At 37.3% G+C, this 27,122-nt stretch overlaps 1 protein-coding gene across 2 annotated transcripts in view; it reads left to right on the top strand.

Annotated features, from left to right (window-relative positions):
• Positions 1-27,122, top strand: part of TMTC2 (transmembrane O-mannosyltransferase targeting cadherins 2) — a 230,247-nt gene that overhangs the window by 132,143 nt on the left and 70,982 nt on the right. For both annotated transcript variants that reach the window (XM_075209365.1, XM_075209366.1), the window contains 3 exons: positions 14,851-14,936; positions 15,328-15,512; positions 17,874-17,952. In XM_075209365.1, coding sequence (XP_075065466.1) covers positions 14,851-14,936; positions 15,328-15,512; positions 17,874-17,952 — 350 coding nt within the window. The remainder of the gene's footprint in view (positions 1-14,850; positions 14,937-15,327; positions 15,513-17,873; positions 17,953-27,122) is intronic.

A 27,122-nucleotide genomic window follows, 5' to 3' on the forward strand; every position in this document is an offset into this window, starting at 1 on the left:
GGTTATACAAAGTCATATAAAGGTCTATTCTTCAAAACCATTCCCTCAAACTCAATTTCCATAAGTGGGTTACGACCGGGCAATTCCACCAAATGTGAAGAGCAGTCCCAGGACCCGAGCATACAATAGGATCCCGAGACACCTAGGTACATTTTACTGACATGAGATGGGCACCTGTACCATCTAGAAAGTACCTTGAACTGTGTCTTCAATACTGATAGGCTCATAGAGCTAGCCAGAGGGAATTGGAACATTTTCGTCTACCTCTGTTCATCACCAGTTCCTCCCAGGTCACGGTCTCAGTAATGAGCCCTATAGATTAACAATAAGTATGCTATAAATTTGAGACCGTATATTTGGGTGGCTGGGAGACGTAGCACAGGTCCTCAAAGCTGGTCAGGAACAACTTGTTCTATAAACAGTACTTTCATTGTTCTATCACAGTATACACTCTATCCGGATGACACCGGGCAGCCTAACACTGACTAGACATACTTTTCCTCTCTGGTCATGAAGCACTGTTTGGCGTTGGTCACAAAGCATAGTAGCACAATTCAGGATTTTTATACTTGAACTCCTCCCACAATCCTAGCTTGATGGACAGGTGACACTCCCATCTTGCCTTTAAAAGGGAGTTCTCTGCAGATGTTCTGCAATTGCTATTCACTACAGACAAACCCTGTCAGCTTTGCTGTTAGCTGTGGAAACTACACTTTCAAAGCATGTTAAGACACACTTTCTACTTTTCACTTTACTACCTCAGTATATATATATATATATGTGTGTGTGTGTGTGTGTGTATATATTTACGTATGTGTGTATGTATATATACATATATTGAAAAAAATATATATTTATTAACCATCTAGCTATAAACATTCATTTTTATTACCCATGAAATCTACTCTCTCGAAGGTGGGCAAGTTACATACTCCTGATGAGATAATGAAGACAATTTCTGTATTGTGTCATAGATTATCCTGAATGAACACGTACTAGTGTGTGTAAAGTACCAGGCCATTCAATGATTAATTGGTTCCTTATGAAAACATACACAGTCTTAATGTTTCATGTGACCTTATGCAACTTGAGATCAATACAGACAAAACAGCAGTAAATAATCTTTATGTAAAAATGATATGAAATTTGTGCTACATTTCTTCATTATTCTAACAGTTGTGTTACTTCGACAAGCAGTACATGCAGTAGAGATGTAACCGTGTATAATAAGCTCATGTAAACATATATAATGCATTGCCTTGACTAATTTCAGCCCTCTTGCAGTCAATATTTATTGAGCACTTCTGTGTTTAAATCAGTGCTGGGATAGATTTGTTCTTTTTCCTAGTTTTGCTTATATTAACTGCTGTAAACAGAAGCAGAAACAACTCCTCTATGTACTGCAGGTGACACATCTACATTGTGCTTTCACAGTGTACAGTGCAAATTCAATATTTATAAACTGTCAGGGAATATTGCATTTTTAATAAACACTCAATAAAGCTGCTAATTGATTCAGATGTTCATTCAGGTTGTTGTAGGTATGACATGAAACACGTTCCAAGTTTCATTCCGTCTTTGTTTATTTTACTGTATGGAAAGCCAAGGATAAATTGTCATTACATAAGTATCCAAAGCCAAATATTTATCCCTGGCTCCTAACGTGAGGCTAGCCTCTTACTTGGTGGTACTAATGAATTGAATCTTTTTTCTGGTTTTTGGGTGATAGCTTGTATTAGAAATAAGAAAGTTTCCTGTGTTATACAGGTAACAGTAACCCACATGTTCAAAAGCCAGATAATTAGCAGCGTTTCCAAATCACCTTCTGAGCTTTCTGGCTTTTGTTCCCTATTTCCAATAAAAATTTCAAAACACTTTCACTTATATTGAAAAACACTTCCTCCACACATACCTTCACACATACATTAAGTTATAAAAACCCACGTGGATTGAAGCCCATACAGTGCATTCTACTTTTCCCCACATTCAACAGGGACCAACTGAAAAACCTCCCTATGTTACTGCTAGATATAGATTACATATACGTGTGTATAATATATATTAGTTATATTACATATATATATGTGTACAATATATATTAGTTTTATTCTCTGAAGATGGCGTTATCAGTGATGCCCATATAAAAGAAATGCTTTATTATTAAAGTTTGGGGGTTTTTTTGTTTTGTTTTCTATTGTTTGTTTTTTTTCGTTTTTGTTTTTTTTGTAGAATCTGGAACTGGATGCCAAAGTCCGGTCTTCCAGTTTGTATGGCCAATTAGGCATGCTGGCTCAAGCATGCACAGAGAATGCCAAGACCAATATCACCGGAGAGCTTAGCATTGCTCAGCTGTCCCAGCAGTGGCGGATCCAGGGGGGGGCGATCGGGGCATTCGCCCCCCCTAGCAGCAAAAAGCTAGGTCCCAGCCGCCTATTAAAACAGGAGGGGCGGAGCTAAGCGGGGGTGGGGCTAAATGTGGGCCAGCCAATCAGAGTGGTCCCAGCCGGCGACCACAACGGGAGGGGGCGGGGCCAATCGCGGGCGGAAGGCGGGGTTAACGCAGGCTAGCCAATCAGAGCAAAGGAGGGGGCGTGATTATGCAAAATCGCCCCCCCTAAACATAAAGTCTAGATCCGCCCCTGTGTCCCAGTGACATGTTCTTAATAAATTGCTAGATCGAAAATCTACTTATCGTTGGGGTCTTAATAAACAGACACCTTAATTTGCGTTCAGGGAATAGTCTTCACAAATTGACTGTCAGAGCTTTTCCACTTCAACAGCCCACAGTAACTCCTTCTCCAGCATTACAATGACAGTGGATCCTATTTTAGTGATTATGCAAAAAAAATTTTTTAAAAGGGTTTGCTGCTCTCTAGAATTAATTTTTCCTAATTCCCGTACTTACAACAGCCTCAGAGACATTTTCTGACCTGTACTATACAACCATTTATTATGGCAAATGCTGTAAGTTAAGACCAGGCACTTGTGTTTCACAGCTGGTTAGTAAATAAGCAAAGCTTTACACTAATCCCTTGGCTAGGGACTGGAGTCAAGGAGAGCCTTTGTAAATTAATCCATGCCACCGTATTCCCTTACAGCTGTCCCTGGAGACAAGGCTTGTTTTGACCAGTGTTAGATTGAACATTTTTGAAAATTCATCTTATATTGTTTTAATTTAATTAATGCACTTCTGTACGTATTTTACAGTTCTCTGGTGTGTTCATGTGAAACAGGCTTTGATTAGTGCTATAGCAGCACTTAATATCTAACACATCCCTATCCTGCTTACATGATATGAGTTTGTGAAATTATGCATTTCCTACCTGTGCTTATATGGTCTCATGTGGTTATCAAAACAGTTACTGACTGCTTTTCCATCTGTACAAATTAATGAGTGGCTTCTGAATCCTTATCAGGATATCCATTTAGATGCAGGCAGATGGTGTCAGATTTCAGTATACCACATGTTTATTCATACTACATTATTTTAATGACAATTAAAATGAGCAGAGTGCTTGAATGTATATGAAAAATCAAATTATAAACAAGATCCACAGCTTCATTTCTGTGGTTCAGAATAACTGAGAAGCAGCTCAAAATCCTCTCCGTCCATGTGGTGGGTCTAGAACTGCATTAAAATGCATTGGCTTGCAGAGGACATCGGCAGAGCAGCAGAAGTCTGAGCAGAGTTGGCCAGAATGAGAGTGTTCCTTTCCGATGCGGAGTAAGCGCACTAGTGCATCTAGAATTGCGGAGGAGTTCTGAAGCAATATTTCATTTTAAATAGTACAATTACTAAATAGAGAGATAGGAGTCGAAATGGTATATATTATGGGTACAGATCCATTTTCATCCCACAAAATTTTTGCACCAGCTCCGAGCTGGCGGAGGTGTCCCGTCCTGCACTCTGAATGGGATGCATTTTACTCTTTCCCAGTTGCTGTTGTCTCATTCACATGATTAACTAAAATTATAAATGAGTCTTAACCAAGCAGTATCTTAGGAGAAATAATGAAAGGTTCTATATTAGTAGGAGGTTGGACTTTAGATGACATGTTTACTCTTGGCATCGTGGGTCAGATTTTTCCACCTCTTTGCACACCTAGGTGAACCACTTAGCTGAGCAAAGGTGTACAAATTGATGTGTACTCGGCGGATCATCTAGGTTCGGATCACTCGGGCCTTTTGTACTTTGTAAGTTAGGTTCATTGTCCACTTTTTTTGTACACGCGGTAGCATTGCAGTTGCATAGGTGGCATTTTTGTCTTTGAGCTTAATAAGAGTAGTTTGGCTGAGGAATAAAAATAGTTTTTGATGTTTCGGTTAATTAAGATTTGGAAATTGATTCCCAAGAGAAGTGTAAGATGGAAACAGAATTACGTTGTATTTGGTCCTATAAAATAAATACTCTGTCTTCATGAAATACCTGGTAGCTAAAGTTCATATGTAGTGTTTATCAGCAGTGTTTTATTAAGAATGGTATATTTGTGTTCTTTGTTGGGGTGTGTTATTTTAAAGCACTGCTGCAAGTAGGCTCCCACTTTAACATAGCTAATAAAACCGCTCTTAACGGTCTCTATCTGGGAATTACAACATTAATCCATGCACTCTTATATAAAGTAGTTTTATACAGTATTCACAAATATGTTTGTTTATATAACTTAGGGTCTATTTATTAACAGGTGTTTTTCCCAGTGACAGGACTTCTCCCTATACATCAAGGGGTCACCCCACCGTCTGTCAGATCTGCCGGGTCTCACCGTAGATATGGAACTGAAAGCAAGTCTAGACTTTCAGTTTCACTGTGCATGTGTGAACCAACTATCTAGGTCACACACGTACATATCCCTTTAGTCTGGCCTGGCGAAGGATAAAGTTGACCCTTACTATTCAGGCTAGTATCAACACTCATCTGCCTCTGCAAGATTTTAAAGTGAAAGTGCGGCTATAGGTAAATTTTTATCGCCACAATAGCTGGAGATAGAAAATCAGCCTTATTGCTGCATTTTAATATACCCCTTAATGTATTTTATATGCTGCGTCTTGTTTTTAACTGTGTTTAGTACGTACATGCAATTTTATTCTTTGACTCTTGTCCTGGCTATAGCCATTGGCACTATTTGGTGAAACCAGGAGGAGGTTATGCTGCAGAATAGGATGTAATAATTTTTGATGGGCTTCTATATATTCAAAGACTATGAAGTGGGACAGTCGAGTTTGTATGTAGATGAACTCTATTTTCTCACTTTGCCTACCCGCCTTCAGAGTGTTATGCTTCTAATTTATCATTTATCAGTTTATCATATCTTTGATATCTGTCCGTTTATGGGTAACAGTAGAGCATCTTTAAGGAAAGTTTGCTATTTGTGGACTGATCATAAATATATTTGAATGTATTCTTTATTACTGCCATATAGTTTCTTCTTATGCCCCGTTTTACATATATGCATGATGGTAGGCAGTTATATATATTCATGAGTATTAATACAGTCAGGCGCATGCCCACTGTTCCTGAGAAATTTGTTGATCACAGAATCAGATTGTAGGAAGTTTAAGCTTGGCATTAGAGATGCTTGAAGTGGCAGCTTTTCAATTCTAGAATGAGTTTGATGAATCGGAACTAAAATTTGAAAATTCGCAGGATTTTTTTGAATTTTAGAACCATTAAAAAAATTGAGAATGCAGAACAGGGTTGACCATGTTTAAGGTGGTTTGCATATGTTTGGGCTGTTTAGCATGTGTAGAAACCTAACACATTCAAGTTAAATTATAAACGTTTTGGTGGTTTGCTTTTATTTCGGACAGCCAAGTTCGAACATGGTAGTGTTTGAAGTTCAATTTAAACATTTTTTTTGTTTAACTTAATTAAATTATTTATTAAAACTATTAAATAGCATGAAACAAGGTTGAAAACCATAACAAATGGTTACAAATTGTACAAATAGTGAACCCTCTTATGTCAGTAGTAAACACAAACTGCATATTTCAAACCCAAGGTTGGAATTTAGGTCAGTAATGAATGTACCGTAAACATACTCTGACCTTTCAATCAATGAAACTCTTTTGAATTTCAAACTGGTTAGAATTTTTTGATCATCTGTACTTGCCATCTACGTTACAACCTAATCATTCTTTATTCCATTGCTAAGCAATCGACATGTGTGGGCGACAAGACTATTCTGTACAGTTCTATGTTAATTACCAAATTGATGAATAAACAGATCTTAGTTGCCATCAGGTAAAAGAAAGGAGTTTAAAATTACACTAGATAGATAAAATGTACTGTGATTTTAGAGAAATTACACCTCCTCCCTTACTTACTCAGACAGGTGAATGTACACATGGCTCCTTTTCACCAATTAGCATACTAGTCTGCCAAAAAAGAGAGGTAATTATTTCATTAGTTATACATAAAAAGCATAAAACAACAAACCTTTTTATAAGCCCTTTGTTATGCTACAGAAATGTAGATGATTTAATGAATGGCATATGTATCGAACAAGTACATCAGTCAGATAAGTAACCAGGAGAGATGTACACTATAACTGATGTTTATCTTGGCTCTGTATGGATTCTCCTACGCCAATTTAGCAATTTTACTTTATTCACAATTGATTTCAATAAAAATAAATGACCGTTACCGATACATTCATAGCACAACTGTGCAACTTATAACAGAAAGCTTCAGTAAAAGATAGATGAAGTTTTTAAATGTTCTGTATAAAGAACTGAACAATTCTGAAATTAAATAATTGTGTTTTGTCAAATAGCATGTAAACAGTAATAAAACCAAATGGTTATTCGTATGTAATAACATATTAGTAGGTAACGAGCCCAGAGGCCTCGTTATTTACGCTCCACAGCACGTTGCATGATTACAGTACTGCCTCATATTACAAACTCAATACTTCCAAAGCGGAAGCTTTACCCATCAATGCCCCAGACGCTAGTCTGCTTTTGGAGGGCCTCCTTCTTACCATACCTTGGTATACTGATCACTTCCACTATAGACTCCTTGCTTGATGCTAATAATACTCCGATCTTGCTGTACCTAACTAATCTAACAAAGTCCTGGCAGTGTCATGAAGTTGTCTGCCTGGGAAGAATAGCTGGATTTAAGATGTCTGTATTGCCCAAAATGATGCATCTGTTTCCCAACCATAACCTTTCCCTCTGGTTTGCGAAAGGCATCACCTCTGTTAAGACCCTTTACCCAGACCAGATTATTTTGTCTTTCATCCAGTTGCAGGACTGTTTTCATTTTCTAAAGAATGACTTTTTTTTTTTAAGTATCTGCGGGTTCAGTACTGGCTCTTCTTTCTCCGCTCTTCTAACAATATTAACAACTGGGCAGAACAGAGCGGCCTTCTCCTTCTGGTATATGTACGTCACCGCTGGGAGAGAGCCCTCAAAGACTCCACCCATTTCCTCTGGGAGTGGGACATTCCCAATAGGATATAGTCTTTCAAACCGCCCATCGCATGCTTGAACCACATTATGTTTAAGCTGCTTCATAGGCTCTAACCGACACCGGCGAAACTACATAACATCTGGCCCGCACAAACCAAGTACTGCTGCTGTAATTGTGAGGCGGCATATTCCCAGAGTGGCCTGGGCATCGTTGTCTTTGGTTTGCAGTGTTTACATTGATAGCGACTAAGACTATTAATCCTTCCACCCCAATGTTGCTCTCCTACATCTTTCTTCCCCTTGGAACTCCTTGGGAGGCCACCACATCATAGATCACATATTCATCGATACAAGGGCTGTGATTGCCCAGGCATGGAGAACGCCATCTCTCCCCCCTCTCTCTAAAGTCCAACTGAGTTGTGAGATGAAAACCCTAGGGGTTTTATACTCTTCTTCGCCCTCCTCTCCACACATGAAGTGGTTTACTTGACTTGAATATATAGTATATCTGCGCACCCTGTTACACATGTCCCAGGCCCTACAAGGAGCCCTCTCTAAGTGATGACACAGGTCCTCCCCTTCTGTTATAGATATGTTGCTTGCTAATATTGTTATGCTTTTCCACACTGTTAAGCTTGTTTTGTTATGCATGTACGGTTCCGACCCTTTTCCTGTGCATATCCCCCACCCTGCTTTCTGTACCTGTGACAGGATGGACTGCCTATGCCACCCTGTCTGTTGTCGCTGGGGACCGCATGGGCTTACTTTGCCACTGTCCCCTTTCTGTATCCCAAATACACCCCTCCTGTCGCAATTGGAGGAGCCTGCTGCCACCACTAGGCTCCTACACTGGCACTAGAACCGCTTCCTTCTGGGTAACTCTCGCTGCTAGGGTACCCCCTTGCTGATACACCTGGGCTGGTATACCTGACCTCTTGCCTTCAGATCAGGGTTGCTGTGGATGTTTCCCCCCTGGCCTATCACACTGGCCAGAGCTGCAGGTAACAGGCAAAATGTTGGCACTGGAATGCTGGGTCCACCTCAGATCAACCCGATAACGGATTAGATTTTGGTCTAATCTGTAGGTCACAGGAATTTACAACAGGGTAAGTAGTCGTCAAAGCAAGTTCTTGAAGCAAAAGATGGTTTAATAGCTCAAGTAGTCCTAACAAGGACAGTTCACATGGCAGTCTGTGGTACTAGCGATCTTTGCAGAAGTATAGATAGTACATAAATTATACATTTCAGTGTACAAGGGCTCTCTTTTTATACAGTTTTGGGCACAACCTCACAGGGTAAGCCTAAGTTATTTTTAGTATAGGGATGAAACATGTTTCCCCAAACATGGATTTAAATTTAACAAAATTTACACTTATCTGTGATATCCTAAAACTTGCTGTGATTTCCTGCATCCTGTTTTAGACACGGAGAAAATCTAACAGCAAGTCTAATTAAACCTTCCTGTGCCTTTAGGTGTGTTGGACACTCACACATCAAAAGGTCTAATTAACATGAGATTAACATGGGGTCCTTTCTTCAGACAGTTGCAGAATACACATTTCCTCCACTCTATTGCTAAGTTGGGAATTCCCAAAGAAAAGTTACAAAACCCCTAACAAGTCATTTCCCTACATAACACATCCCAATGTCACACGATAAGTGCATTTGCAATTATACATTGGTGCCTGCACCTCTAAATGAAATACATTTCTACAATAAATTATTTCTACATGATCCACCCACAGTACCCCTAACTGACAAATTGATAATACAAAACTACTGTTGGAAAGAAAGTGAGTGTGATTTTACAGAAAGTGGGCAGGATTGCATGAAGTTTGTGTAAATTGGGCATGCAGTTTATAGGTTGGGGCTTATTTTGTTGCAGTTTTGGATGACTGTTGAGAGAAATGGAACACTTTATTTATCAGGCCTCACAGAGCTGTAGTGGAATGTCTGTTGAACAGTGAACAATGTATTTTACCTACATGGTTCATGTCTAAAGAGTTCAGTATTGAGAATTAGTGGTCTTTTAAGCTTGGCAGGAGTCTGTTTAGGTTTGTACAGCTATCGGTAGAATATTGGCAGTGCAAGAGTGAGGACTCCTTTTAATCCATGCTACACATAGTTACGTTGGCAGGAAGGTCTCAACTGAATGCTATAAGTAAGCAATACCTATAAACTACATCATAGACTATGCAAATATCATATTGAAGCATTCAACATACATTTAAATACACTTTGTTAATGACAACTTCTCACCGAAAATGAGCACTTGGGCCTATTTTAGGGCACATTGCCATACATCAAAAACTAGAAAACCGACCAGTTTCCTTGTGTAGTGGGATCTGACATTATATGGTAAAGCCATCAACAGCCCTACTGAGATCACACAGTGACACTGAAGAGCTTACTGACCACTCAAAACACATTGGAACAGATCCATAAAGCACATATAAATACATGGTATGTTCATCCAGTGTTCATTTGCGCATACTGTTAAAGATCTTCACACTGTTCCTGCTTCAATAAAAGGACTGGTATGCTATTAATACTTTAAAATAAATCTGCAAATGTGATCCTCCTTGTTTAGTGGTGAAGAACCTTCTTTACTATCCAGACTATGCTGGTTATAGATGGGTAAGGGGGGATTAGTTTAACAATAATCTGTTTCCTAGTATTGGTACTAAAGAGGCTATGATTCTTGAATCTCCTCTGTATTATACAGGGTGGAAAACTATTACCTGTCCATGTGAATGAGTGCATACATGTATCCTGGTATGGAAGTACCTGATTTTGCAAGGTACACAGGACATACAGATGCATGGATGACTTGTATTAGGTAGGTTTACTAATATAGTAACTGGTATAATTGTTAGACCAAGTTTATATTGGAACTCTGGGTCACAAATAGGGGAGAATGATTGATTAGGGTCCGGTCTGGGTAGAAAAAGTAAATTTAAACCCTTTTGAAAAACAAAACAGATACATCATAAAAACATATATATGTATGTAATATATATGTATGTAATATATATGTATGTAATATATATGTATGTAATATATATGTATGTAATATATATGTATGTAATATATATATATATATATATATATATATATATATATATATATATATATATATATATTATAGTGTGTGTGTGTGTGTGTGTGTATATGTGTGTGTATATATATATATATATATATATATATTACACACACACATATATTTTTGACAAATGATTACTTGTCTATTGTAATGAATTGCATAACGTCTACCTCACACTAGAGGCATACTATGTTACCACGACTTTCCATGATCTGAAAAAAGCACTTTCCCTTATGCATTTATATAGGCACAGAACTTTGAAGGTGAAACCTATAAGTACGAAGTTAAAGCTAGGAAAAATAACTTTAAAACTTCTTCCTTATCTTATTCTTACTGAATGAACACAACTGACCACAAAGTGCCAGGGAAACAAATGCAAGAAAGATTGTTTCCCCATGAGGCTAGATACGGTGCATGAAATTACATATACATACAAGTATTACAATATATTTTCTGCCAGTTTTATAGAATGTTCTCTCATTTAGAAGTAACCTGCTTCTCACATATAGATTTTCTTTAACAACTCATGAATTTTTACTTTGCTGCATCAACTGCCAAAATTCATTCATGGTACAATCTTTTCAATAGAATTTGTTCATGCATGTGTATTACATTTGGAAATATTTAATAAAAGGCCCTTTTTACATATATATATTGTATAAAGTGGATGGAAACTGGCAGCAACATTAAATAGAAACGTACACTCTTACTGAAGTTATGTTTAAACGCTAATAAGATAGCTAAAAATAAACCGAAGCTCAATTATTAAATACAACCTTGTCTGTTAAGGATTTAAAATCATCTCAAAGTGAAACAGTGTGTCTCTTAAAAACACTTTATATATGTTGTGAGTTATGTTCCTAGCGTTCTCACTCTTAAACTGTCCTTGGGACACCCAGGTGACATGAAGTTTTCTTAGTGCTTAAAAGCAATCTTAAATCTTTTGACACATTGTATTAATCTACAGTCATGGCAAAAATATTGGCACTCTTGATTTATTTTATTTTTTTCTTCAAATGCAGCATTTCTTCTAGAATATTGTTGAAATTAAATATTTTGGTATCCACATATGTATTTCTTTGGTTTGCTGTGAAATAAAACACAAAAAGCAGAGCAATGGGCCTGATTCATTAAGGATCTTAACTTAAGAAACTTCTTATTTCAGTCTCCTGGACAAAACCATGTTACAATGCAAGGGGTGCAAACTAGTTTTCTGTTTTGCACATAAGTTAAATACTGACTGTTTTTTCATGTAGCACACAAATATCATCTTTAAATTTCAGTGTACAAATAATGCTATCAAGTATTTGTGTGGTGCATGAAAAATCAGCCAGTATTTAACTTATGTGCAAAACAGAATACTAATTTGCACCCCTTGCATTGTAACATGGTTTTGTCCATGAGACTGCAATAAGATACCTCTTCATTTAAGATCCTTAATGAATCGGGCCCAATGTTACTAAGTTGAAGCTTATTCCACACAGTAATCCTTAAATGGGGCAGACAAAATTATTACCCCCTTTTAGAAGTAGTCGAACTCATCTGTGATCATTAGGGGCCTGCAATCTAAAAATCAGTTAAATTGACTTTGCCAATACCATTCATTTTCATTTTTCTTTTATTTAGAGGCTATACATTATTAAATTCAGATTCAAAAGCAAAGTTTCTATAATATTATCAGAGAAAGAATTGTGGAGAGCAATTATTGTTGTTAATTTCAACTTAAGTTTATAGGAAATTGAGTTAGTTGTAAGAAAAATACAAGGGTGGAAAGATTTTTTTGGCCACGACTATATATGTGACGCGTAGTTTGAGTGATTTTTTAAGTCACTCTAATTCTAAATATGTGGCATGAGTGATGCTTCTTCAAATAATATTGATACCACCATCACGGGCAGTACTATCACTTAATTCTCTGCAGAACATCTAAATAATAAAATACAATGACTCTTGGGCCATATGGAATGCTACATATTTTTGTGGGAGGTTACTTTTTGTTATTTAGTAAGGATTGAAGTAAAAAATAGAAATAGATTTTTTTTATTTTTTTTTAAATGAAAGTAGATGTGTGTAAGTGGCTGTAGTGTTTTGTCTTGTAGTATACATCCAGGTATTCCATGTATAAAGTGCATTCTTGGTGGCCATGGGGAACAGTAGCATCTGTTGTAAATGTTCTAAGACTAAAATAGGTGGATATTTGTGTACTCCGTTCAGTATTTAGCATATTTTTGGATACAAGCTCACATCAGAGTTATGATTTGTCATGTTTTATACCTCCAGGGAATGATAGCTACAGAAATGTGGTCAATTTTCTGTGTGTGCTTGTGAACAATGCAGAGGTGAATTATAGGTCTATGCCTAGGCTTATCCAAACCACTTTTGTAATTCAAGCAAAATGGTAACATATTGGTGTGAAATAGATAAACATTTATTTTAAATAGGTATAAGCCGTCTAGCGGAACTGAAAAGCTAATTTTTGTTCTACTAATAATATTGTGAAAACAGATTGAAATATATTATTATTTATTATTTTAAACCATTGAAAATTGAAAAAATGTTTTATTCAAAGAATAAAGCATTTTTAATGCTAATTTTCTTAATTAATTATAGATGTACCGCCGCAATCTTTGTTAAATAGGCATCCCCATGTAAAGTATCTTACCAAATCTCACTGTCAGTGGTAACCAAATTTGTATATTGGTTGAACTGGAAAAGAGAGCTGTCACCGAAGAAAACACTTGTGATTACTGGCAATAAAAATGACCCACAGTTAACAACATATGTTCTAATAGCTAAAACAACATTGAGGAATGGGGCTGGACAACCTGTTGCTCTCCATGTGTTGTGAACCAGGCCTGGACTACAAGGTGTTTTGGGCCACTTTCTGTTCCCCCTCCCCCCATCCCGTACAAAAGATTCCAGCTCTGCCCTCACCAAGTTTTTTATAAATATCATAAATCCTAACAAGTGTCTGATTTATTTTTTTGTACCCCATTTCTGTAAATATAGAACCTTGATACTGTTGTATGTTAACCTTCATATTCTGAAACTGGGAATGAGGCCCAGTAATGTGTTCATTGCACTGAGCCTGCAACTGTATTGACGCGTCCCTGTGAAGAACACAGAAGTTTAGGAAAGGATCTGTTATTTTTGAGAAATTCAATGTTATGTGATCATTGTATTAACTTAACATTGCATTCACTATGATTTAGTTTAGTTTTAACAATTTCTGTTGCACTGAATAGGACTTAACAAATATCCCCTTCCGTGGTCTAACATCAGATGCTATGATCCTTTGTTTTGGCAATTGTTGTCTCCAGGTAGTGGACACATTATCGAATTTTATGAAACTACAAGTTTTCTTTTTCACTCTTTTAAGTGTTCTATTATTTGTATGAAGAAAGAGGGTTGTAATGATGGTATAACTACATGCTGGAGAGCTGAATACTGATTAATGTAAAAAAAATAAAAAGCGTTAAGCAAAATTGTCAGGGAAGTTAAGAAACCGAGAAGTCTTGGGAAGGACATATGCAATCTGTAGACGGCTGTTTTGACAGCCGTGCTACACGAAATAGCTTTTTCAGTTATAGCTGGTCTAGGCATTGTCCAGCAGAGGCCTGTCATGTAGATGTTATAGCATCGGCAATTGCTTGCAATATGGGAAGTTAGACCATATCTGTCCTGTGACATAAGTATAATGCTGGCTTAGTTGAGACTAAATGGTCATTTTTCCCCACATTAATAACAAGCTTATTGACTATTGTTTTATGGGTGATCCCATCATGCCAAATCTAGTGAGTGGCATAATATTTGATTTTCCACGGTTGACCTTTATCAGCTTGTGTGTGAGGTCATCAAGTGACCTAGAAGTGGATAGGAAAGCGGAGTGGCATTTGTACACTGTGTGATATACGCAAATTGGTCTTCATGTTTATGGACAAATTGCTCACAGATGCATTCGTCAATGAGACAAATAACAGGATTACACCATGTGTCGTCAGTGTAATACTTGTTATAGTAGCAATTAATCCATGATGAAAATGACCCGGAAAATACTTCCAGAATGTATAGTTTCTGACATTAATTTTCGCTGATTAATTGAAAGTAAATAGCGAATGTTGACATGACTGGATTTCTGACTTAACATAAAAAGAAGACAAATTGTGTATCCATAACACTATTGTTTCATTACCTTGGTTTTTAAACAGGCTTTGGTTTAGATATACAGACATACCATGGTTAGCTTAAAGTTTAGCATGCTTAAATATTCAGCACATTGATATTTTTGAAACTACTCATAAGGGATCATCTCTCTTTTTCTTGTGTATTTGTTATAGAGGCTTATTGCTCCAGGAAAACAGCAAGTTTTCAGAGGCCCTTCACTACTACAAGTTAGCAATTGGTAGCAGGCCTACACTGGCATGTAAGTAATGAATTTACATTTTATCTTCCTCCTTCACATCTGTATATCATTATCATTACAGTCTTTTTTTGAAATAAGATGAAGGACTGAGACCTCACCACAAAACCATCATCACAACTGGCATTCTAATTGGCAGTGTTTTTAAAGATGAAAGGTTTTGAAAAAGCCTATAAGCTGAATCACCAATCTCCTACGGTGGTCCTTACTTGAAGAAAGTAAAAAATCATTGTCAGGCCACGTGAGCAAGAATGACTTTTTATGGCTACTGATTTATTGGTACTAGAGAATATTAGCTTTTTTATATAGAGTAATGCATGTTTACATAGTTCTTTTAATTATTGCTTTGTCACTATATATACTAATTGCATTTTCCGTAAAAATATTTTTGCAGCGGCATACTTGAATACAGGTATAATTCTTATGAATCAGGAAAGAACAGAAGAAGCCAGAAGGACTTTCTTGAAATGCTCAGAAATCCCAGATGAAAACTTGAAAGATCCAAATGCCCATAAGAGTTCGGTGACCAGCTGCCTTTATAATCTGGGGAAATTGTACCATGAACAAGGGCAGTACGAGGTGAGTTTCTGCCATTGTGGACTGTGCAGCTTATTACTTTTTCATGTGTTCTTTCCAACCAAATAGAACTGAACTATGTAGTTTATTTCATTAGCAAAACAGAAATCTGTATAATTATGACTAATGATTTCTAATGTCTAATAAAACAAAAGTGTAATTATGCTTAGTTTTACATAACATGTTAAAATTTTGCCTCCTTGACTATTTTCCTTTGAAGTGTATATAGGTCTACATATGTAGCCAGGGATATCTTACATTTTTTTGTCACGTTGAAAATCGTAGCAAGTCTTTTTTTTTTTCTTTTTTTTTGTCTCTGTCCTTGAAAGCTCCATGCGTCCATCCTCCGCGTGGTCATGTCCCGCTTTTCTTGCGTTTGCAGTGCGCAAATGGACTTAGGTCAGAACATTAATCAGGCACAGAATGTCCAGCTTTTCAGTGTACTGATATAGAAATTTCAGCACTAAGGCTTTGTAGTATTAGCCAGGTTTGACCAGAAAGTCACATGAAGGCAGAATAAAGTGCTTTTTACATGTGGAAACATAGATTTCTCTTAAGTACTTATGCATTTATCTAAATAATGGACATATGGTTAAAGATGGTAAAAATAATCTACAACATACAACTTTTAGACCAGCAATATAATTAAAATATATTCAAATTAACCAGTGAAGGCTCCAACCATTTCAGACATAGTAAGTAAACAATTTAACTTACTACAAAGTAAAATTGCACCTGCCTCATATAAAACTGAATTTGTTTGCATCTTTGTGTTGTTATATATACACGATCATCCTATTATTCTAAACATCATATGGCGTCCTTTCAGAGGCAGTTTATCAATTAATCATCTCCTCCTCTAGTCCAAACTCCTTTTGGCCCTGTGCCCTACAACACTATAGGCTAGATTTACTAAGTTGCAGGTTTGAAAAAGTGGAGATGTTGCCTATAGCAACAAATCAGATTCTAGCTGTCATTTTGTAGAAAGTACTGAATAAATGAAAGCTAGAATCTGATTGGTTGCTATAGGCAACATCCCCACTTTTTCAAACCCGCAGCTTAGTAAATCTAGCCCTATGTGTCACACAAATTAATGTATTTTAAGGTACAAGTCAGTCAGGTTTGTTCTTGGTAAAACACTTTATAGCTGTAAAATCACAATAAGAGCAACAAATAACAAATATGTCTGTCCTTTCCATCACACTGCTGCCCCCGTCATCCAACTGCTGCCCCTTTTCACACTTTACCCCTCAATCACACAAGTCTTTGCTTAGCTTCCTATGGACTTCTTTTCTGTCACATGTCCTCTCAGTGCAGCCCCTCACTGACACCGACAGGCTTTGGACATGATGTTGTCACTTCCGACAGTCAGGGAAGAGGACGCAGGTGCAAGGCACTGTCTTGTTGCACTGGAGTGTGCTAGGTGGGGCACTGTGCTTCTGGGTCTGCCCATGTATTCTTCGTTTTGAGTGTGCAACGTTGGTTATTTGGAGTCTTTATGGATGTGGTGAAGGTTCTAAGCATCTGTGGGAAGGGTAAATAGATATATAAAGAATTCTTTGTATGCAAATCAATATGTATTTAAGCCAATTAAGTGCATGTTACATGGATTTTTCACATTACATGTGTTGATATTGGTCCAATATCTCAGTCTGTTTTCAGATGTTAGGTATTATGTGGAGAAAGCAGAATTTTTAAATCATCAATGTGGCTGTCATACCTATATACAACACTTAACAGTGTTTAAACATACTGCATGCTGTGTAACATGTTTTAGGTTGTTTCACTCTATACTTAACATTCCTTTTCTTTCAGTTATTGGCAATCAAAATTTCAAATAGACCAAGTTTAATGCTGTAATTGTGTGATGGGTTGATAAAGCCATATTTCTTCCTGTTGTAGTTGGACAGTACCAAATGTTGATGTAGCTACTGTGTGCTTGTTGGGAGGCTTAATTTTATAGTTCCAGTATATAGAACCCTACAATTATACACTGTGGTTTTGTTTTCTTATTTTACATGAAAATGTACAGTACACTCTGTCCTCACTGGGAGATCTCCCAGCAGAGAGGATACAACCAATAATTTTAGAGAAACTAATGTTTCTGTGAATAACGATTATCTGTATTTTTGTACATATGCTCCTTTAAGGCTGACAAATGTTTATCGATGTTTAGAACTATTTTAGTTTAATTTACAGATCAACTTACTAAATGTGTGGTGGGATGTTATTTATGATTTAGATTTGCTTACTTGCTGTAATGTCTGTATTTTTGGCAAAGTCTTGAGTAACAGCTCTCGATTCTTCTATAATAACATCTTTGTGTTAATATTTTTATGCATTGCTTTTTTTTTGTTTTGCTAGGATGCCCTCTCTGTCTATAAAGAAGCAATACAGAAAATGCCAAGGCAATTTGCACCACAGAGCTTATACAACATGATGGGTAAGAGCAGTAAAAGTAAAAAAAGAAGGCTTAAAACAACCGCAAATAATCTTTAAAACGCTTATCAGAACTACCGATGAATGAAAATGGCTGCTAATTAAGACTTAAACTGGATGATCTTGTGGTTCAGCCCGAATGTTGGGCAGCTGTATCTTTTTCAAATTTTGCCTTAAACATATACAAATCTGAAAGACCCTTGGCTCTGTAGCATGATCTAAATGTCTGAAGGCATTAATGTCACTCCATCAGATTCAGACATGGTCAGATGTGGTCGTCATCATTCTCATCATCAACATTTTTTCACACTCCTATTCAAACATTTATTTATATAGTGCCACCGAATTCTATAGTGTTTTACAATTGGGCACAAACATAGTAATAGACAGTACTGGGAAGTACAGACAAAGAGGTGAGAAGACCCTGCCCGCAAGCTTGCAATCTATACATCATCCGACCACATATACTATCCGTGCTGTTTGAGATCTCATGACTCCCTGTAAGATGTAGATCTGGATCAGCAGTCTCTATGTGACCATAGATGCAACGATTTTTGGCAAATTAGGTCTAAAACTGTCTAGTTAGCCTTCCAAATCACAGTGTATATTGGCACTTTTATGTGTTTTAGCTGTAGTCCATTTCTGTTTATTCAGTCACTATTGTCATAGTGATCATTCTGCAGACAGCAGGATATACATTTTAGCCTGGTAACCACAGTGACCAAAGAGTGGTACTCGGGTGCATATTATTGTTAATTTAATAAGCAGCAGAGTGCTGTACCAAACTGCAGTGCAGGACATGATAACAATTATATCATTGTAATGTCTGCACAACGTGGAGATGAAATAGGTGCACCAAGTTTGTCAGCATAGCAATAAAAATCCCTTTGTTGCTAATGGTCCTTGTACATGATTGATACATTGAACCTTTGATTCTTGTTTTCATTTATATCTGTCCCCCAGTGAGTGGTTCTTAGCATAATGCTGTGTTTTAGAGCAGTGTACATTAGAGGTTAATAAGCTCTAAACTAAAAATTGTCTTTGACAGTTACAGTATTCCTGCATGCCCTAGTCTGACACTGGTGGTAATCAAAATAAAACTGGTTGCCTATGTACAGTGGGGACAACCATTTTGTTGGTTGAACCACTATGCATGAGAGGGCATCAGATCAATTCTCTCATAATAGGTGGGATCACTGAGGCACATCATGTTGATGTATGACCAATCTTCATTAGGCACAGGTTCCTAGTAAATTGCTCATCTGCAGTATCATAAATATTTTTTTAGACCAAAAATTATTTCCTCCCTTTGTGTGGACAGAAGCTTTGAGAGATCCATTAAGCTGATTGCACAATTTAGTGTATCATCATTTTTATTTTTTGTCTACACTGTATAATGTCTTTAGTTTTCACTCTCGATACAACATTTAACTGATTATTATGTAATATCCAGTTAAGATCCGTTTTTATCCTCTTGGTAATAATATATAATTTATGGTGATTTGTACTTTTTATGTCAGTGAATAGCACCATTTAGCACTCTAAAAGCGTTAATCCGTCACATCCATTTTTTCCATTATTTCCTCCTACATGCTGCATTTCTTTTCAGATTTTATAAATGTTATGACTTTATTGGCAAGCGACTTTCTTCACCTGCTGTAGAGTTTCTAAAGTCTCACATCTGTGGCATTCTCCATTATATTTTCATTATAATTTCTTTTGTGAGTATTTAAAAAACAGACTACAATATTGAAAGATAATTTGTCATCCATATTTTTTGTATTCCTATTGTAATTTAACCAAAATGTAGGCGACATTCACTCAAGTCCATATAATAGACAATCTGATAATACACTAAATAGTACACATAAAGTTCTTTTTCAGGTCACATTGTACACTATTAACTGTCAGTTGGAGAGTAGTATGTGAAACTGTATATTTTGTATCTGGTACCACCTCTTTTTAACAAGCATATGAATTGCATTGGTGGTGAGAATTCTGCCCACAAGAGCGTGCAATCTAAGAGGGATCTAGGCTAGGGAGACAATGGATGGAAAGACTGCAGTTTGAGCTACATGATTGAGATTTGGAATATAATGTGGCGAGTAAAAGAGTATATGGATATCCTTGTCTGAATATGTGAAAGGCTGTAGCTTGCTGTAGGGAGATAGTACTTTTAATAGAACTACAGTGAAAGATCAGGTAAACACTAAACACTTTATTAACTATTTATTTTACCTTAATGGTTAATATGGGAAAATGTGAATTTTGGAGTTTAGTGCTTTTATGTTTGAGATGATGAGAGTACTTCCCTAAAGAAAAAGCAGAAAGACAGATGGCAATTATGGAGATTTTAGATCATTAGCCTACAAGGTGGTACTGACAACTAAAATAGTTTTGTTTTACAAAGAAGGCAGTCAAGAGATGAGATGACTAACAACTATTTTAAGATGACCGTGGAGTTGAGAATGTTAGAGGTGGTGGTTGCCTACAGTGTCAAATGCAGCAGATAGCGCACTGAGGCTTAAGATGGAAATGTGGCCTTAAATTAGCTGGACAGAAAGTAGATTCATCACTTATTTATTATTGTTTATATAGCACCCCAATATTACACTATACTGTGCAGGGAATATTTGTCACTCACATCAGTCCCTGCCCCATTGGAGCTTACAACCGAAGTTCCCAAACACACAAGGACACACACAAGGTTCCCTTTTAGTCAGCAGCCAATACCCACCATATGTTTTTGGAGTGTGGGAGGAAACTCCTACAAATATGGGAGAACATACAAATTCCACACAGGTAGGGCCTTGTTCGGGATTCGAACTCAGAGCTGTGAGGCATCAATGCTAGCCACAGTGTCACCAGAATGTGCAGTTTTATAGATTTGGGAGGGGGTGGACGTATCCTAGATTATCTGGCAGTGTGAGAATAACGCCGCCTTGATTCGTATGCTACATGCAGAAGCAGTTAGTTTTTCTTGCATGCACAACAAAACAAAAAATGCATTTGCACGTTTTCAATCACAGCATGATTTGTACCCTTTAGCTTGATTTGCTCTTAGTACTAATGTAGCCCAATATTGTTTAAACAGGTCGGTAAGTTGCTGGAGTTGCAGTTGTTGAAAAGTAGAGAGCAGATAAGATTTGAAGGTATTAAAACCAGAGAACAGGTCGTGCGGAGTAAATAGGAGAGGGTCAAATCACCATCATCATCAGTAACTGGGCAGTAGGCAGATAGTATTTTATTGGTATCATTGAGAATGTGAGAGAGTACCTACTAACATGCGAAGCTGGGAAGCTGAAATCGGGGTGCGTTCTCGTAACACTCGGGGTCTGTTTGCATCACATTGGGATTTGTCATGTCCACTTGCAACATCCTAAGGTAGTTTCCACATGTTATATTAATCCCTTTGTTCAAAGCCAACTAATGTAAATAACAAAATACTGCATGCTTTAGACCTAGCCCGACCAATATTTCTGTGTGTCTCAAGAGCAAAGGAATCCAGAAACAAAGATCAGCTCTTTGCACTTCCCGAAGGTCCACAGCAAGGGCAAGCGTCAGCCAAAGATACCCTTGCAAGATGGGGATTGGTGAGTCATTTCAGAGGCTTGTAAGAGGATCAGATGTTTAGAACCAAAAGTAGTTAGGGCACATTCTTCAATCAGTTGATCAATAAAAATATTTCTGCATGGATTGATCAGTGTTCACTTTTGTCTCTTGTACCCATCCTATGTTATTATTCAGTTACATCTCATTTGTTAGGGCTGGCATGGAGTCTGAGGTGGAAATAAGCAAATTATACTCACAGGTAGTTTCATCTTCTCGGCAGCCCTAATATTTCCTCACATAAAGTCAATGACAACGAAGAAGGAGTCACACTATATGTCTTCTGGGGTTGTCAACTTTTTTCCTGTCTCTTCTCCGCTGATTAAGGACTTATCCATTCATTAGGGGAGACATGGAGTTCTTTAAGGACATTAAATTATCAGTGACTATAATTGCTTATGTATTCACCATTTTACATGTCTGCATGAGGTTTGTGATCTTTATATTTATGTGTATCAGTAAGAGTAGAAATCCTGTGTTCTGATGGGATCATGCTCACTGTGTGCCTAAGAAAGTTCTTGTGACATAATCCTGCTGGCAGCTTTCAGCACATTGACTGAAAAAACACAAGATTAGTGTCACATGAATTTCTGCCAACATCAATAGCTAATTTAAGTAATGCCTAAATACACAGAGAAAGGGCATAGTTTTCTAATGGTGTTTTCTCAAGATTGGTATGTGTTATAATACCTGTACATTGCAATTAGGCTTTTACGCATTTAGATTTTTTAAAACTGCAAGACAGGTACACATTAAACTTCAGTTTATTTCTGTGCAGCAAAGCAGATCTTCTCAATGTCTCAAGAAATGATAGGGAAGATGCTACACAACCTCAAACCACTCAAAACCCAATGTTTCTAATTGGTAAACATTGGTTATCTTCAGTCAGGACCTCATTTACATAATTTGCACATTTGATGTAATTAATTGCAATTAACTTTAGTCTTTACCAGAAGATCTAAATATTCTACACTTTGATTCGTGATTTTACATTTCTTACCGTTACAGTTGCTTTGTGAATCTACTCACTGTCACGAATGCCTAGCCTTCCTCAGATACAGCGGTCCTGAGATATATAGGTCTGGCATCTCAAAGGGCAGGATTTGTCATCTCTAGCTGGTCAGACTGTTTACACAAACTCTAAAGTCTCAGAGATGTTATCTGTTTGACTTAGGTACTTTCACAAGACTCTTAACACTTGTACAGGTCAAACTCGTGTCATTCAGCAAAGCACACTTGTTACATACAAAATACACACGGGCATACATGAATATTCAGGGAAAAGTAATAATCAGTGATTAGCTGCAATACATAATCACCACACCCACCATGTGGATCTGTGCCCATGTAGCGCAAGAATGATTGATTAATGCAAGGTCCAACAAAAATTCCATTAATAAGTGTCCTCTGTGTACTGGAAAACATTATTAAGTAGTGCACACAATTCAAATACTAACTATAGTAGATAGACAGTTGGTTATGGTATTTGGGGGATCAGTACTTTCTTCTTTGTTATGCTTCCTATCGTCTTTTTCAATGTTTACTTTATGGTGGACTCATAAACAGTAACATTAAGCACCACTAGACAGTACTACAGATTTGTTAGTCATTAGTCTGATTATTTTTTTTATTTTTTTTGCTAAATGACCCCCCCTGGGAAGAGTGACAATGATGCAAAACTGTCGCCATTTGTGTTCTATAGTTATTTTTATGAGCCTTTATTTGTAAAGGGCTGACATATTCTACGGGGATCAGGGAGAACAATTTGAACTAGTAATAATATGGGGCCTGATTCATTAAGGTTCTCAAATGAAGAGGATACTCATTTCAGTCTCCTGGACAAAACCATGTTACAATGGAAGGGGTGCAAATAAGTGTTCTGTTTTACACATAAGTTAAATACTGTCTTTTTTTTCATGTAACACACAAATATTTGATAGCTTATTTGTACACTGAAATTTAAAGTTGATATTTGTGTGCTACATGAAAAAACAGCCAGTATTTAACTTATGTGTAAAACAGAATGCTAATTTGCACCCCTTCCATTGTAACATGGTTTTGTCCAGGAGACTGAGAATCCTCTTCATTTAAGAACCTTAATGAATCAGGCCCCATGGTGCCTAATAATGAAACAGAGAGTAAGAGGGCCCAGCCTGCTAGAGCTTACAGTGCCTGACCTTGCTTTAAATGTAGGTCGGTATTCGCAGCCTAATGAGCATTGAGAACTTTTTTTTCTTAAATAAATAAATAATTGCAACAGTAAGCCCAAATCTAAAAAAAAAAAAATATACACAAATTGTGTTTAATTATGTAACATACATGTTGACATTCTTGTATGTGTCATTGGGGAAAATGTCTGTCATCTTTCTGGATTTTCCATGTCTTCAGACAGCATTAAATTGTCTTGATAATTTCAGTTTTCATGTTTGTAATATAGTACACATTACACATTGTATCTGATAGTACTTTAAATGAATTGTCAGTGGGTGTCAGACTAACTAAGTTAGAGAAGCATTTCTTCGTATGATTCCATTACACTATTTTTAGTATTTTGCCTAGTAGAAAACCATCACGCTGTGGAAATGCCCTGTTATCCTGCTTTCTGTGACATTAATCTTTTGAATACGAATCAGACACTGTACACTGAGGTTAGGGAGATTAATTTGTCTGGCATTATAGTGTGTACTACAAAGGTTAAAGCCCAGCTCTTATGTATTAGGAAAGAAATATATTTTGTTTAAAGTTTCAATTAAAACTTTGGGTCAAAAGATTTAATGATCCCATTGGGAGTTTGTACGCTTTAATGCCAAAATTAAAGATTGCTTAAGGATCAGGTTCAGGTTTTGATGTCTTTTCCTTTCCTGGAAATGTGATATTGTACAGTTTATTGTATTACATTGCATTTAAAACCACATGTGTCCACCTGTTACAGTAATTTGTGCTCCTATGAGTTTAGTGGTGCGAAAATGTAAGCCTTCCATTATAATGCTGTTATTTTACAACTGGAATGTGGGGCACAACTCGATCAGATTTTTTCAGGGGTCTGTAATCCAGTTTAATATCATAACATTTTAATTTTTTTCAATATTGGTTGCAGCTTACAGATATTCATTTTAAAAACACACTGAATACTTTTATTTTTCTTTGGTTTTTTATGCTTTACAGAAAGATTTATTTTCTGAGTTGATTTGATTATGCAACATTACATTTCTGCTTTTATGTTATCTTATTTTATGATACCACCAAAGTGTCTGTGGGTTTGCCTACTGCCTTTCAAAAACATAAAACTGCAATTAAATCATTATGATTCCAAAAGCTCCAATGATGTAATCTTCTAATTATGAATTCTATAATGGTAATACTGTCGGTGAAATATGCGTACACTGTATTTTAAATTGGATAACATAAGTGTAAATATTTGCCATTATTAACCATGGTTTTCAGTTGTGATATACCTCCCATTGTATTATCCTGTCTTCTTGGGGTATTTCAATTTGCACTCCGCAGCAATGTAATCATAGAGATGCGCTGGAAAATCTGTTGCGTTTAGGTTCAGTAGCATTTGGAAATGAGCGCATCAGGACAGTGCGGTTATTGCTGGTGGCTTGTCACTAAGAATTGGTATTCAATTACTATTCACGGCCGCAATTACTTGCGGCTGTGCATATAAAGCGTCATTACGGTACCGCAACATCGTGGATTGCCGTGCGCATGGAAATCCACGATGTTGCAGTACTGGGACCCATGCGGAAGCGTATCCTAATTGAATATGCCCCTCTGAGTCTAAACCATCTTTGTACTCATTGGTAAAGTGATCTCTCTCACTCTTCTTGTCTGCAGTATTTCTCTGGCAGAGGATTTGTTATGAAAGACTAAATGCAGTAGCTGCAGATGGCAATTGCAAGGGTGAATAATCTAGTATTTTGTATTTATTTTTGTACAAAATATCCAAATGCCAGCATACACAATTAGGCTTACCTTGTGTGTAGCAGTGATCTGGTGGTTTTTTCTTAGCTGTTTTTCATTGTGCAAATCACAGACAGATTGCGGATAATTGAAGTGGTAAAACCGCACTGCGCATTTCCAGAAACAAACTATATGCCAGAGAATGCAGCAATGTCCAATCAGGGCCGGATTAACCCGAGGTCTAACTGGGCTACAGCCCAGGGGCCTCAGGCATCCAGCGGGCCCTTGACAGAGCTCAGCATAATTATTGAATGGGACGGGGGAGGGGGTGCCCCCAGCACGATCAATGCTGAGCTCTGCCACTGCAGTCCTCCTTCTCCGGCGCTCAGTAATCTCCTTACTGAGGAGATCTCGCGAGAGTGTCACGAGATCTCCTCAGTAAGCAGCTTACAGCACGCCGCGGAAGGAGGACTGCAGTGCCAGGAGAAGGTAAGCGATTGGGGGGGGGGGGGGGGGGGCGGTCGGCTTAACAGGGGGGCCAGGCTGCTAACGGGGTGGCCTCACAGGGGAGTGGGGGCCCCCTTAGCCCAGGGGCCTCCATTCCGTTAATCTGGCCCTGTGTCCAATTCATCACCAAGTGCAAAGGTCCCTTACTACAGCCTATGATTTCAGGGGTGGAATGGGGAGGGGACTGGGCGTATGCACGTAGTAAGGACGTGCCTCAAACGTTCAGGAGAAACTCCAAAGTTTGTAATGTTCAGTTGTATCGCTTGTGCCAACTACAGGTCTGGTGTATTGCCGATTACTAGTGATAACTGCGGTGTATGTATGCTAAAACATTTGCTTGTAATCAGAAGCAACTGGTAAAATATATTTTATGTACAGTAGACATTCATAGTATCCTGATAAATATTTTTATGGGGGGAGAACAAAACTGCGTTTAATAATGTTTTGTCATTAATGACGATATTATTAACAGGTGATCTTAACTGATTTTTTTTTTTTTTTTTTTTTCCTGCATGTTATTTTGGGACTTTATATTTCATGTATGTATTGGACGTATCCTGAAGTGTATTGTCTGTTAGAGCAGGGTGGACCTAGACCCATATTCCTTAACAGAAGTTTCATCAAATCAGCTCCTTGTTAACTACGGACATGTATATGCCCGATTTATGTGGAAAGGATGCTGGAGAAAAGCCTGTTCTCCTGGGAGTCTGGGAGACCTACCTGGAATTCAGGTGTTTACCGGACGTTTCTGGAGAGTGGGCAAGTATGGCTTTATCTACCTGCTTGCATACTCACGATTATTTAACAGTTTCAATGACTAAGGCCCCTACTTATCACTCTGAGGCGATATACCAGATTCTCTATTCACGCTTATCACAGCAATAGAGAATTTGTTATCGCCGCAATGTTATTAAAATTTAATTTTAAAATATCACCAAAGCAGCTGAGTGATACTTAGGTGCCCGGTGATACTAGCCGGGAGCGATAAGGCTCATTGAAGCAAACAGCTCTGTCTATATTAAGCAAGTGCAAAAGAGAAGCTGATGATGCACATAAATATTATATGGAGAAGAAAGCACAACACGTGATAATAGAAAAGATTAAAGAACTCACCTTATCAATTTATATTGATAGGAGAATATTTATGATGTA

The sequence above is a fragment of the Mixophyes fleayi genome, chromosome 4 (genome assembly GCF_038048845.1).
Source record: "Mixophyes fleayi isolate aMixFle1 chromosome 4, aMixFle1.hap1, whole genome shotgun sequence".
Taxonomy (NCBI): domain Eukaryota; kingdom Metazoa; phylum Chordata; class Amphibia; order Anura; family Limnodynastidae; genus Mixophyes; species Mixophyes fleayi.